A 14559-nucleotide genomic window follows, 5' to 3' on the forward strand; every position below is an offset into this window, starting at 1 on the left:
ATCCTTTGGAAGGGTAACTTTTAGAGCCCTCATTATAATATTTTTTTTACTTGCTTTGTCCAAACTCCATATGCTATTTATGTTTGAAATGAATTCTCAAAGATGTCCCTAGGATGCTAACATGCCCAGCCATATTATATGACTCAGAATTCCATAATTTTTACTGGGGGCAAAATACTAACATTTGTCCAGAATGATATCCCTGCTAAAAACATTGCTCATTTCCTCTGGCAGGGCCCGGCAGATGGTTAGTTTAGAAATGCTCATAATCAGGATTCATGAAAATACTGCAATGCCATCTAGACATCATTGAAAATAATTCTGTGATTCCAAACATGGTGCAGGAGTAATACCTGCTCCTGCAGGATCTGTGGAAACATGTGGAATTGAGATGGATATAAATCTAAATGGAGTCCCACTGTAGAGTTGCCAGACCAAAGGTATCAGGCACTAATGCCTAGAAACTGTGCTTCGTCCATTTTGGAGGCACAAAATGGGTGTTGTTCAGCCTAACACCAAATCCGTGCGACTGAAAAAAAAATCACAAAATTGAGACATCCTTGTTTTCTGAAAAAAGGAGTGGGGGTGGGGTGGGAGAGAAGGTTTGAATCACAGCAAATGGCAGGGGGAATGGGAAGGAATAGCACCCAAATGTCTAGATGGACACCCCCTGGCATATGGAGCAGGCTACTTGTAGCCCAAGCCATGGGTAGCCTCAAGTCCCACCAGCAGATGCAGCATCAGGGCCATAGATTGAGGCATCTGTGACCTGAAGATATCAGAGCATGGAGGCTTTGTACTGTGCTCAGTGCTGCCAGCAATCAGATTTTAATACACTAGAATGACTGGGGGAGAGTTATAAAATGGAAAAATGATGTCCCAATGGGGACATTTTAAACACATATGATTCACTAAGTTTGACGTAATCATCACTTTGCTGAGAGTTAAACATGAAGGTTAGAAGTGCAACCACTTGATCCAACTTCAGTCAGTAAGAAACTAATAAGCACCATGCATATTGATGACATCTTCACATGCTCAAAATACAAGGGGGAAACAACCCCCATACTGGGGTGAATCATGATGAGAAGTGCCTGTAGGGCTGAATGTCAATTGCAAATGGCTTTTGCAAGGTTTTTTTTGCAACTTAAGCATATTAAAAAGGTGCTAATGGGTCCACTTTCTTGCATTAGAGTAGTTTGTCTGAGATACTATAAAATTAACCTGCAAGCATGCACATTTAACAAGAGAATTATTAATAATATCAAAAACATATTTGAATATTGCTAATGAAACATAATACTTCAGTTGATGCGATTAACAGAAGTTTTACCTGAATGTACATTCACCACTGCATCCTGGGGTCTCCTGCAGATGTCATCTGTTGCTAGAACAGAGATTGTATAATATTCACCACACTGCAGGTCTTGGATTTGAGCCCTTGTATCACTTGTGTTGAATAAAGCCACAACTCTTTGACTGTCTTGAACAGTCACGGTGTATAACTTTGCTCCATCAGTCTCATCCCACCAGAAGGATATTGCATTCAAATCACAATTCAGCTCAGCTGTTAGATTCTCAGGAACACATGGTGCTATTTAGAAAATACAAATGAATATCAATTCTCTTGCTGTCTTGTAAATATTCACAACAACTAAACATCAAAATTACTTCCTTGCTGAATGGTATTTACCAGTTTGGATTTGGACAGAAGTACTTGAAATGCCATGCCGGCTATAACTCAGTGTTGTTACTGTTATGTTATAGAACTGCCCGCAGTGTAAATCCAACATTTCATAGCGTGTCTCTGTTGTGTTGTGTGAGTGTATATGTCCATCACGTCCTTCTGCAGTTACATCATATGAGATCGCTCCACCAGTCCTTCCCCAAGATACCACCACTCTATTGGAGTTACAATCCACATTGGCAATGATTTCATCTGGGGCACATGGTGCTGTGGAAAAGGTAATATAAACATTAAAATCTATGGCACAGGCATTGCTTGCCAGTATCTCACAGAGCTCAAATATCTTCAAATAAGTCAGCCACCATGATATCCACATTTGGCTACTCAATCCAACCAGATCCAAAGAAATTGTACATCAAGACTCTGTTTGGCATTCAATTTGAATCCTAAGACTACCACTGATTTCCCTGAGTGCTGAATCTTTGCATCAATGATGCCAGATAGAGATAGAAGGATTCTGATTGTAAAATCCATGGAGAATTGCTGAAAACCATTGCAGTTTATTGCATTAACTGGGGATGAAAACGTTAGGGTATAGGACTAAAACCCTGCCACCTACAGGAGCATCCTGCATACATACTGAAGAAAGGCAGCTCCAAGTCCACAGGCTGACTCATGCCCTTTTCAATTAAGTTGATTTGTATGGTGGATCTGTAGCTGTTTGTTCGAAGATCAAATACTTGTTGAAGTAAATATATCTGAATAATGCCCAGTTTTAAGCTAGTGAAGTGGTGTAAACAGTGAGCAGCTGCAAAAGGTCCTGCTCCTTAAACTAACAGGACATTGTTTCATAGGTTCAAAAGACAAACATTTCATCACTGCATTCAAATTTATCTCTTCTCCACCCTTTGGAACTTTGGCAATTGGGCATTTACACTGCACAGGCTAGAATGTTGGAGGAATAGGCTAACAGATCAATGCAGTGCTGGTTGCCTCTGTCTTGAATTAGTGATGTGCAGATTATCAAGAAAGAATGTAGGAACATTGAGGCAGATTCTTGAATTTGTTTCAAGATGTTGGGTAACTTTTCCAAATAAGTGTTGGTTATTGTCTCATGAGGGTGTTGCCCCTTTACAACCCTCTGCACACATATTAACAACAATTAATTCAATGGCGGCTTATGAGACCTCATTGTATTTAAACTTGGGCTGCTCAGCTTGCCTTGACTTTTACAGTGAGTACACTTCCAAAATAATCTCTTCATTGCAAAGTCTGCCATGATATCCTGAGGAAATGACAGGTGTTATATATAGAAACTCTTTCTTTCTGTATTACCTGTCTGAATCTCATAACTGGAGCTTTGGAGGCTGCTGCAGGTTTCACCAAATGCGAGTACAGAGATGCTGTATATTTGGCTACAGTGAAGATCTGGGATGAGACAGTTTGTTTCAGCTGTGGTACAGGCGGCTGTGTGTCCATCACTCCCCTCCGCTGTCGCAGTGTACCGCACTGTGAGATTACTCGGCTCCCATGTTACAAAGGCAGTGACAGCGGCGCAATCAGCTTGTACGTTCTGAGGGGGACAAGGGGCTTGGAGATGAAGAAAGATAAACAAGGGATCCTGAATTAGTGATAACGTTGAAGCATTTCAGTGGTGAATGTAGGACACTGGGCAGGAGCAGGACCTCAGCCCCTTGATTCAGTTGAGTTTTGTCAATTATTGGATTAGATTAAAGTTTATATATAGTAACTGCTTACCTGTGTCTTGGCTGAACTTCTCTTTACATTCAGATATAATAAAAAATCTATCAATCAGGTTTTTGATAATTTTAATTAGTTTAGTCTCAACAAAGTCCTGGGGGAGAGACATCCAGGTTTCATATAACTGGTAGAAATTATGGTTTCTAGTCACATTCCTGTATATCTTCCTTCTAAATTTAAGAATGCTTCCCATTGTGCAGGATACCCAGATCACTGGAAATCACTGAGAATCAAAAAAACTGTAATCTGAAATAAAAACCGAGCACGCTGAATACACTCAGCAGGTCAGGCCAGCATCGGTGGAACAAAAACATAATTAAACATTTCAGGTTTGAGACTGTCTAACTGAACTGGGGAATGGGAGTTAGTTTAAAGTTGCAGAAAAGGGTTGGGGAGGGAACCACCTTCCTCTGCAACTTAAAACTAACCTGTTTTCTCCCTTTCCCAATTCTGACAAGTGATCTTCCACCTGAAACGTTAACTCTGTTTTTCTCACTGATGCTGCCTGACCTGCTGAGTGTTTCCAATATGTTCTGTTTTTAACAATGGAAATTATTTCTCTCCTTTGAACAGCTCAATTCCATTACCCCATAATATGACTTTACTACATGTCCTAGCAATTCAATATTTTTAGCCCCAGCATTATCCTGGTTAATCTGTGCTGCACAGTCAACATTTTACATACTCAACCTATCCATCCAACTTCAAAGCCAAAGTATAGGTCTGGATCATGCTGGTCTGGTTCACCTGCCCAGGACTATCCATATCCAGATATACTTTGGCTTATTTTGCTAGTCATTCACACCCTTGACCCCAGTGATGCAGTGGGAACTGCACCTCAAAAACTGTAGAGCTGTGGACCCAGTCCCAAGATGCCCTGAACTGTTCCTGATGAAAGATGAAGCTGGAGGAAGGGCTTTGCCTTCCATCAGGGCTGATATGGATTTTAATAATGTAATTGACATTCAAAGACATTTAAAATAAATTAAGTTCAAGATAATAAAAAAATTGGAATATTTGTTGAAAATAATTCATCTAAAACCATATTTAAGCAGATATAATTAAAATTAAAGCAAAACAATTTTAAAAACTAACTTACTTTCTTCATTGCCCACTAAATCCCTGGTCCACAAACCCAATGAAGTCAGTAGGGTTTTGGATTCTTACATGATACGGGATCTGAGTGGCAGCTCTCTGCTCTAATGTTGGGGAATCTCAACAAGACAGAGTTCTACTGCTGGACTCCATGGAGAGTCCAATAGGAGTGTATACAGAATGATTTGGCCCCCTGAATCTGTCAGCAAATCCCAGACCTCTGTATTTCATGGTTCACGCACGGAGGTTGAGGACTTGTTTCAACATCTAGGTGCCAGAAGTTCCAATTAGAATTGTCATCCACAGAGCTCAGACAGAGCCCAGCATTGATTGGAGTTCTGGAGTTGTGCTCCATCCTGAACATTATACCACCATACCATACAATACTTTCAACATCCCATTAGCCATTTAAGTTTCATCAAGGGTCATGAATATTAACTGCTTCTCTCCTCATAGCTGTCATCTAATCTGCTGAGTATTTTCAACACTCGATGTGTTTCATTAAGCTTTTCAGCATACAGTGTGTTTGCCCTTACAAAAATCCATCTTTCTTGTATCCAAAATGGATAACTTCAAACTGATTTTCACCCACCACAGTTTTGCACAATGCTTCCTTTGATAGCAAACTAATGAAATAATCACTTTGTGATGAAATCCCTAGTAGACACACCATAACCAGATTTGATTTAGGAATACAGCATTCAATATTGACTGTAATTTCTAGCTGGGTCTTTCATTGACGAGGCACAAGAGGGCTGCTTCATATTTAATGGGAAGAAAGGGACAAGCTCTTCCATTTTACAAAGAGAAACCATTGGACAGGAGTAAAGTGTTAATGTTAAAAGCCAGATGGAAACCCCAAGGCCATAACATTCAACATTTACACTGAATGATGGTAAAACAGGCATCTCCATAAACACCCAAATTGTCAGTGTGACCTTCCTGGATCTCAAATCACAGAAGATCCCTTTGCCCCTACAGCAGTGTAACTTTTTCCTCCGGTCAGAATTTTTAAAAGAAATTTTACCTGTTTCAGTTTCAAAAGTGGAGGTATTTACACTCTGACAATAACTGTCCATTGCCATTACAGTTATTGAATATATTTGACTACAGTGCAGGTCCATGAAATCACAGTTCGTTCCCGTTGTGTTACACAGTGAAATGTGTCCATCTTGTCCTTCTGCTGTTGTAATGTACCACATCGCACCATCAGTCTTCTCCCAGGTCACTGACGTGTTCTTGGTGTCACAGTTCAGATTGGTGGAAATGTGTTCGGGTACACAAGGGGCTGCAAAGTACACAACACAAATTGGCTGTGAGCGAGCAAGGAGTAGATTTAATATTCAATTTACTCTATAGTTTCCCTTAACAAATAAAATACCATCATATATTTGACTGTACTCGGAATTTTTAAAGCAGAGAATTTCTCTTCTGAAATCTTCTCTTCTGTTTCTGTGGTTACAGTTTTGGCTTACATCTCACAGAATCTGCCTCTATTTATGCTATATGACACAGAAAAAATAACTGTTTACCCAGAACCACTTGTTAACTGTCCAAGTTGTTAACTTATAAAAGATTAATACTTTTAAAAATAATTTGCAGCAATTTTAAGTCTTTAAAGAGCTTGAATATCAGACTTCTTATTGGGCAAGACACATTTTCCTAGAGGAGATCCCAGCTTGGACAGAAAGAAAAGCTCTGCTCCCCAGTCACTCTTGTCAAAGACTACCAGGCTGTGAGGGAGATGGGCCTCAGTAGTACACCACCTGAGGACTCCTTACCCAAGGGCCAATCAGCCTCTTAACCCAGCCCAGGGAAGTGTTGGTAGGCAAGGACAATGGCCCCGATATTGAAATTCATTTTTGGTCCACCTTTTTACTTTCATTTCCAAACACATTAATTTTCCAGATTAATCACAGTAAGAATACTGATCATGTCTGCTTCAATGAAAATATTTCACAATTAAACAATTCTTTTTAGACAGAATCCCCTTTGAAGCAAAGTATCGACCTTACACACTCTCTCCAAGGGCAGAGTGGCAATTCCACACCACAAAAGTCCATCTCACACAGAGTTCCTGTCATCCCTCTTCTCCAATGTCTTTCCATCCCAAAAATACATCCATCCTATCACTGCAATTTTTGGTTTACCAAGGATAGAATCTGGCCATTTATCTGCCTCCGCTAACCGTATGATTGCCTTTGTTACATTAATGGCCAAACGATTCATTTTGCTTAAATGGAAGGATCCAATACCCCCTACTACTTTTCAATGGTTCTTTCAAACTATATCATGTTTAAACTTGGAAAAAATTAGGACTGGTACTGTTGATCTTTCGCTTAAATTTGAGCAAGTTTGGAGTCCATTTATTCAATATTTTCACGATATAGATCCCCTTATAATAACCTTTCAATTTAGAGGAACGGAGTTGATGACATAATATTGCTCTATTTCTATTGAGAAATTTTAGTCCAGTTTTTTTTGAATTTTTTTTCTTTAGCTTAGTTTGGTTTGATATATTTATAATTTTTTTTATTGATTTGGGTTTTTTCTTTTCTTTTATATACACAATAAATCCTTTCTTTTATATTATATTCATTCACTAACAAATCATTGGATCTACAGATTTTTTTTATACTCTATTGTTCTTTATGATTATCCACGTCATGATTGTTCTCTTGATCTCTTTGTATTACATGTATAAACATTGATATATTAATCTGTATCAATTTGAAAACTAATAAAAAGATTGAAAAAGAAAGAAAAATACATCCTGCATCACACTTCAAAATTCATCATTGTCTATAAATTGCTTTGGGGTGTCCTGAGGCCATAACAGGTGTAATATAAATGACAGTCCTGCATTCATCATTAATTCAAATCCTACCATGGTCTCACTCCATTCTACTTCAGAAAACATTTCTTCTTTATCTCAGATTGCAGTCACTGTCTTTAAGGCTTCTTGTACATTTCTGCATGCCTTCCTCCCTCACAGCAGCCTTCACACCTCTGCAACAATGACTTCTTGTTCCATACTGTGTTTGGAGACTGTGCCTTCAGCCAACAGGGAATTGCTCTGAGGAGTTCACTTTTGAAATTGCTTTAACTTGCTACTTCTCTGAAATTCTGCATTTTATACCTTGCTTTCAGTCATGACTTCTCCCAATTACTATTAAATATCCTGGCCCCGTCCCAATAAGGAGTTTTAGATGTTTGTACAACAGAAAATAAATGTGTATGTAGCTAATTTTGACCACTGGAAAATATGATATATTGATATTAAATTATCTTATTCAAGAGACCTACCAGAGTTGAACTCAAACTGAGAGCTTTGTGATGTATCACACACAAACCGTCCAGTGCTTGTCAGAGTTAAATTATACACCTGTCAACAGTTTAGGGTTGGTTATCTGACATTCTCTGTTGGCTGTCCTCACAGGAAACTGTGTGCCCATCACTTCCTTCTGCTGTTGCAGAGTAAGACACTGCACCTTTAGTGTGGCTCCACAACACTGAAGCATCGTTTGTGTTACAGTCCAGCTGGACATCAAGATCTGTGGGATACATGAAACTGCAAAAAAAAAAATCAAAGATTATGGATAAAGAGCAGTTATATAGAGCTGGTAAAAGCATGGAGTTACAAACAAGATGGCATTGTTTATTTAACTGAAATCTTAAGCAAAGGTACTTTTAGAATCGTATTTTAGCCAGTGCAGAAATCAGGGGTTAGAGTGACTGACAGAGAAATTAGTGATACAGAAAATTGCACTTCTCTGCAGTTACCTGTTCTCATTGTGATGGGAAGGACGTTCAGCAGTGTCACACATGTCATCATGTGCACGAACTGTGACAGTGTAGGTCTCTTCCGCAGGAACAGGTCAGTGATGTCACACAGCGTATCGTTGGCGCTGCATTGCTGGCACGTCACTTCCTTCTGCAGTAGCAATGTATGATGTTGCACCTTTACTGAACTCCCAGGAGACTGACATACGTCCAACCTCACAGTCCATTAAGCATCAACATTCTGGGGACACACGGTAACGGCAAAAAAGAAAGTACATAAACTTAACCTGTTGGAAAAAACACTGAACAACATAACAGTTAGAAACAAAAAAGACAGCATTCCACATATGTGTCAGAATTTTATTATACCTTCCTGATGAGAATTACCTGTTTTGATTGCTAAAGCAGAACTTTGTGAGCTGTTACACTCATGCGGATTGCCTGTATAGTTATATAGTAGTACAGTCCACAATACACCGTCGGAGACCTCACATTCAGTGCCTGTTGCATTGCAGAAGGCCCAATGGCCATTGGTCCCTTGTGCTGTTACATTGTATGATTTCTGAGCCATTACTGGGATCCCAAAACACTGAGACAGTGTTATTTTCACAGTTGATGTGAGCTAACCACATTCTGTGGGATACAAGGCTCTATGGAAATAGGGAAGCAGAGAATGGAACAATATCTGGCAGGCTTAAAAGGTGTATAAATAATTTTGTACCAAATATTTAGTGTAACATCTATCCATATTACAATGTTATACCAATTCAAGTTATTCCTGTTTGTTAGTGATTCTGTTCTGTTGATTTCAAAAAAAAGATAACCATAAATTTTACCTGTTTGAATTTCAGAAGCTGGACTGGGTAAACTGTGCAATTCTCATCCATCGCCAACACAGTTATACTGTACATCTGGCCACATGGGGAGGCCTGACGATATCACAGTTTGCTTCTGTTGCATTGCATGAGTACCTGTCTCCTTCTATTCCTTCTGCAAAGGCAGTGTACAAACACTGCACCGTCACTCTCCTCCCACCATACTGATGTTGTGTGTGTTGCACAGTCCAAATAGGTGGTTACATTTTGGGTCTGCAAGGGGCTGAAGGTATGAGAGAAACAGGATAAAGTCCATGCATCAAAAATAGCATTCAGTTTATAAGCCTTTCTTTTGCTCTCCAGTGGAAAGGGTTTTTGTGATGAATTGTGTGATGTGAGACATTAAAAAATCTTATCTGGTTATTATTGGTGAACCATCAATGCTTTTAACTAAGTCCAGTTTGTGGTGAAGATGATTGTTCTCTTTACAATATTTTTATTAATTCCAACAAAGAAAATACAGAGTACATGAAGTCAAAAAGATAAAATACTATTAAGTACACTGTGTTAAATCATACTTGAAATCGTAATACTCTATATTAGTAATCAAAAATGATAATTAATTAATAACAAATAAATTGGGAATAATTTTATTATAAAAACATCTAAAAAACCCACTACCAAGACCAAAGCTGTTCAGTAAAATAAAGGACAAGGAAAAACCCTTGACACATAATGGTATCAGCCAATATCTGTACTTTAACCACCAGATCAACGGTTTTGAAAATAGTTCTAAAAGGGTCCCCACAGTGTTTGAAAGTCTAAGTTAGATTCAGAAATTGAACAACTGATCTTCTCTAAATTTAAGTATGACATAACATCCCGTAACCATTGAGCATGAGTAGGCGGAGTAACTTCCTTCCATTTGAGCAACACAGCCCTCCTGGCTATAAGAGAAATAAAAGCCAAAATGTGTAGATCAGAAGTCTTCAAAACTATATCATTTTCTCCAAAAATCCCAAATAATGCAGTCAAAGGATTAGGTTTGAAATTTATTTTAAAAAGCACAGAAAAAGTTTGATATACCTCTATTCAGTACTTTTTTAAGACGCGGACATGTCCAAAACATGTGAATTAAAGAAGCCTCTCCATCATTGCATTTATCACAATAAGGAGATATATCCAAATAAAAACAGGATAACTTGCCTTTGGACAAGTGAGCTCTATGGGCCACTTTAAATTGTCTTTAAATCCACTTTAAAGTGAAGATAATTGTTGATGATAACAATAATCAAGTCTATTACACTTCATATTTATATCAAAAAGGCACCAGCCATAGTGTGTGTGGGGTAGGGCTTGATGGGCCAATAGGTCTTCTCTGGGTTTCAGCTGGTTGTTGGAAGGAATTTATTACAGTGTCACAGAGAGGAAATGTTAGAAAAAAAATAAGGCAAATGTTGAAGAGGAAATGTTAGCAACATGGGTCATTGGTGGTTGAGAGACTTTAATCAAAAAAAAATGTACATTTTTGTTTGCAATTGAGAAGAGATGGAGGTGACTAATTGTCACTGTCTATGAAGAGAGATATTCTATGGTTAGCAACTGTGTTGAAAACAGAAGAGAAAGAAGTTGGCTGACATGGATTGCAAAAAGACATAGAGATCACAGGAATGGACAGATAAGTGCCAAATGTACTTATCATGATTAGTTGGAGATATTAAATTTCTAGGAAAAGATAATAATTATGAATACACTATTAACAAAGATCCTTATAACTTCTGCATCATTTTGTCAATACATTAAAATCTACACTGGTTAGCATATCTTGCTGTAAGTTTTACTGTGACTATGAAGTATCAGTCAATAAATCTATGCTTTACCTGTCTGAAATTTCAACTGCTGAACTCATGGAATGGTTGCACATGCGATCTGATGCTACAACATACACAGAATATAATTGGCCGCAGAGGTAACATGGGTGTTCTACATGATGTTTCTGATTTGCTGCATGAACATTGTGTTCCCATCAGCTCCTTCTGCGATGGCAGTGTACCACAGTGCTCCTTTACTGGAGTCCCACAACACCAGCGCTGTATTGAGGTTACAATCCAGTTGTACTTTGACATTCTGTTGGGTCCAAGGGACTGAAAATAAGATTGAAAATTAAAAATAGATGTAAGACAACATGATAAATCATCAGAGTCAGCTCAAATAATATCAGCATTGTGAATTTACCAAAACAGTTGAATATTTACTTTAGAACATGTAATTCTGAAACAGAGAAAAGGGAGTAAGAAAATATTAAGATCTATGGGCTGTAATGTGGTGCATCATTCATTAGATGCTGCACTAAATATATAGAATGAGATTTAGTTATTAACTGTTAGCACTACTGAGCAATTTTAATTATTCTCATTCCTTTTTTCTCAACTCATTATTGCTGGACATTATGTTGAAATTTACATCAGTATCTATATCACTAGTCAAAAGGAATTGATGAACAAATTTCTGAGCTAATTTCTCATTCCAATGATATACACAGCAGTGCAAAATGAATACAGGTGGAGCCCCACCAATTGGTACAGTAGTGCAAGTATATAATGATGCAGGCCTGTTTTCTGCCATGGTGTACTACTTCACCCTCAGCATCCAACTTCTGTTGAACCTCTTACTCTTCTGTTCTTATGCAGTGCTGAGTTTAAGCCATTGGACAAGCCATTCAGCAAAACAGTCATCAGATGGGACAGCTTTAGGTCCTTTTTTTATACATTTTCATTAAAACTGTCTTTTTTTTTCTCTCATGAATCCCTAAAGATATCCACAAAAGGTGCCTAATTTATAACCAAACAACTTTGAAAATGTTATTCTTTTGGAGCACAGACATTGCATTCTCTGTAACCAGAGGGGAACATTTTAAATTGGGGGGGGGGATAAAAAATGATATCCTACTGCTGACATGTCAGGGCAAAGGTATCAAAAAGTAAAGAGGAATTACAGCTGTAGAATCATGACTATGAGTTCAACAAATTAACTTTCAGAGACCCCTACAACAAAGGCATAATAAAATAATAACATAAAACATTTGCTGTTTGCATTTAAACATTTAACATCACATTGTGATATATAAGACTTCATCAGCAAAGCTGTTCTAAGATCTGTACAGAAATGAGTGATGCCTGCATGTACGTTCACCACTGCACTCTAGAGTCTCCTGCAGATGTCATCTGTTGTTAGAGTTATTGTTTAATATTCACCACACTGCAGGTCTTGGATTTGAGCCCTTGTATCATTTGTGTTAAATAAAGCCACGACTCTTTGACTGTCCTTGAAAAGTCATGTACGCATGCTCTGTCAGTCATCCCACCAGGAGGATACTGCATTTGAGTCACAATTTGACTCAGCTGTTAGATTCTCAGAAATGCACGGTGTTACTTAGAAAATATAAATAAATACAATTTCCTTACTGGTCCTGCAAATATGCACAATAATAAAAAACTATTTCCTTGCTGGACGTTATCTAAAAGATTGATTGTATTACCAGTTTTGGATTAGTATAGAAGTACTTGAAATGCCATGCCGGCTATAACTCAGTGTTGTTAGCAGTTATGTTGTAGGACTGCCCACAGTGTAAATCCGCATTTCATAGTGTGTGTCTGTTGTGTTGTGAGAGTTTGTATGTCCATCACTTCCTTTTGCAGTTACATCGTACGAGATCGCTCCATCGGTCCTTCCCCATGAAACCACTACTCTATTGGAGTCACAATCCACAGTGGCAATGATTTCATCTGGGGCACATGGTGCTGTAAAAACAAAAATACTAACATTAAATCCACAAAAGTCCATGTGAAAAAATCTTTTGAAAGAAATAACCCTTGCCAATGTTTTAAATGAACTTAAATAATACTGATGAATCTGTAATCTGTCTCCTTTATATTCCACATGGTGCCTTCTCAAACAAGTTATCGTGTAATTATTTGAACAAGTTCCAACTCGGGACTCTGCTACTTTATGGTCCAAATCTAGCACATATTTCATCTCTCAGCGCTTTCTATATAAACACTGAATGCAACAAATGGTGGCACATTGGTTCTGTTACAAGATGAGTGGTCTCGAGGCCCGTACTAATGATAAGAGACATGAGTTTGAGTCTCAGTATGGCACTCAGGAATTTAAATTAATCAATTAAAATTTCTAGAATTAAAAAGCTCCCATTATTAATGGTTCCATGAGACATCCAGAATATGATAAAAATCCTTCTGGTTCACGAACCCTCTGCCAGTAGGAAAATCTGTTGTCTTTATGCACCCTTGTCTATATATGGCTACAAGCTTGCAGCAAGCAATTCCAGCAGGCAATTTCTTATGTCAAACTGCTGTGTCAAAACATCATATGAATAATTTTGGATAAACTGAAGCACCAGGTTTGAACATGACAAAAGTATATCCAGCCCAATGTATCCTGGAAAGTTCACCTCACATACATCTTGGGTGTTAAGTAGAATCATACCTTATGCACTGTGCTTCAGAACTCTCCTTTACCACCAATGGATATGTCCCATTCCACCAATTAGGTGGACCCACTGGAGTAGCAGGACTCTGTGTGTATCCATTAGAGTAGGTATACAATCTGGAGTTGGCCACATCAATGTCCATGAGTTCTCATGATATTGGGTCGTTTTTCGCTAACTACCACTCATGGCCCTCTCCCAGTTCATGGATCAGCCTTCTTCTACGTTGAGCATGTTTGGAGGGAGCACTTACTGTGGAAGGGCATACAATGTACTCATCTACAATGGTTCTGACTTGAAGGACACTGCTGCCAAACTGGGACTGCGGCAGGTGGCAAGGCAGCTAACATGAGTGAGAAACTATTTGACCTCGTACTCAGCAATCCTTCTGTTGCAGTTACATCTGTCCATGAAATGTATTGGTAATTTCACTACAAATCAGTAATTTGTGGAGACAAAATTCAATATTCAATTGAGAGTGCCCTCTGTCATATTCTGTGCAATTTTCATAGTGTTAAATAGGATGGATTTACAGTAGTTCTAGGAGCTGAGAAATGGGTATCAATGAGATACAGGGAGTCACCAAAATCTGTAATCTCATAGACTTTTCCCTGAGGACTAACCCTGGTTCAGTGAGTAGAACATGCCATGAAAACCATCAGGAGCATCTAAGATAAGCAACCATTATGGTGAAACTACCACACAAGACCATGTAGACACAAGAGACTGCAGATGCTGGAATCTGGTGCAACAAATAATCTGCTTGGAGGAACTCAGCAGGTTGAGCAACATCTGTGGGAGGAAAGGAATTGTTGACTTTTTTGGGTTGAAACCCTGTAGAAGGACTGAGAGTGGAAAGGTGAGGTGTGGTAAGAAAGGAGTCCAAGGTGATTGGTGGACTGAGGAGGGGT

General features: G+C 38.5%; 1 protein-coding gene across 1 annotated transcript in view; it reads right to left on the reverse strand.

The window, feature by feature from the left end:
• The window catches only part of LOC127567759 (receptor-type tyrosine-protein phosphatase beta), a 63335-nt gene that overhangs the window by 18608 nt on the left and 30168 nt on the right, over positions 1–14559 (reverse strand). The window contains exons 9-12 of the mRNA XM_052010764.1: positions 7981–8114; positions 3446–3542; positions 1694–1954; positions 1334–1594 (exon numbers count right to left, since the gene is read on the reverse strand). Coding sequence (XP_051866724.1) covers positions 1334–1594; positions 1694–1954; positions 3446–3542; positions 7981–8114 — 753 coding nt within the window. The remainder of the gene's footprint in view (positions 1–1333; positions 1595–1693; positions 1955–3445; positions 3543–7980; positions 8115–14559) is intronic.

Source organism: Pristis pectinata, chromosome 3 (assembly GCF_009764475.1).
Source record: "Pristis pectinata isolate sPriPec2 chromosome 3, sPriPec2.1.pri, whole genome shotgun sequence".
NCBI lineage: Eukaryota > Metazoa > Chordata > Chondrichthyes > Rhinopristiformes > Pristidae > Pristis > Pristis pectinata.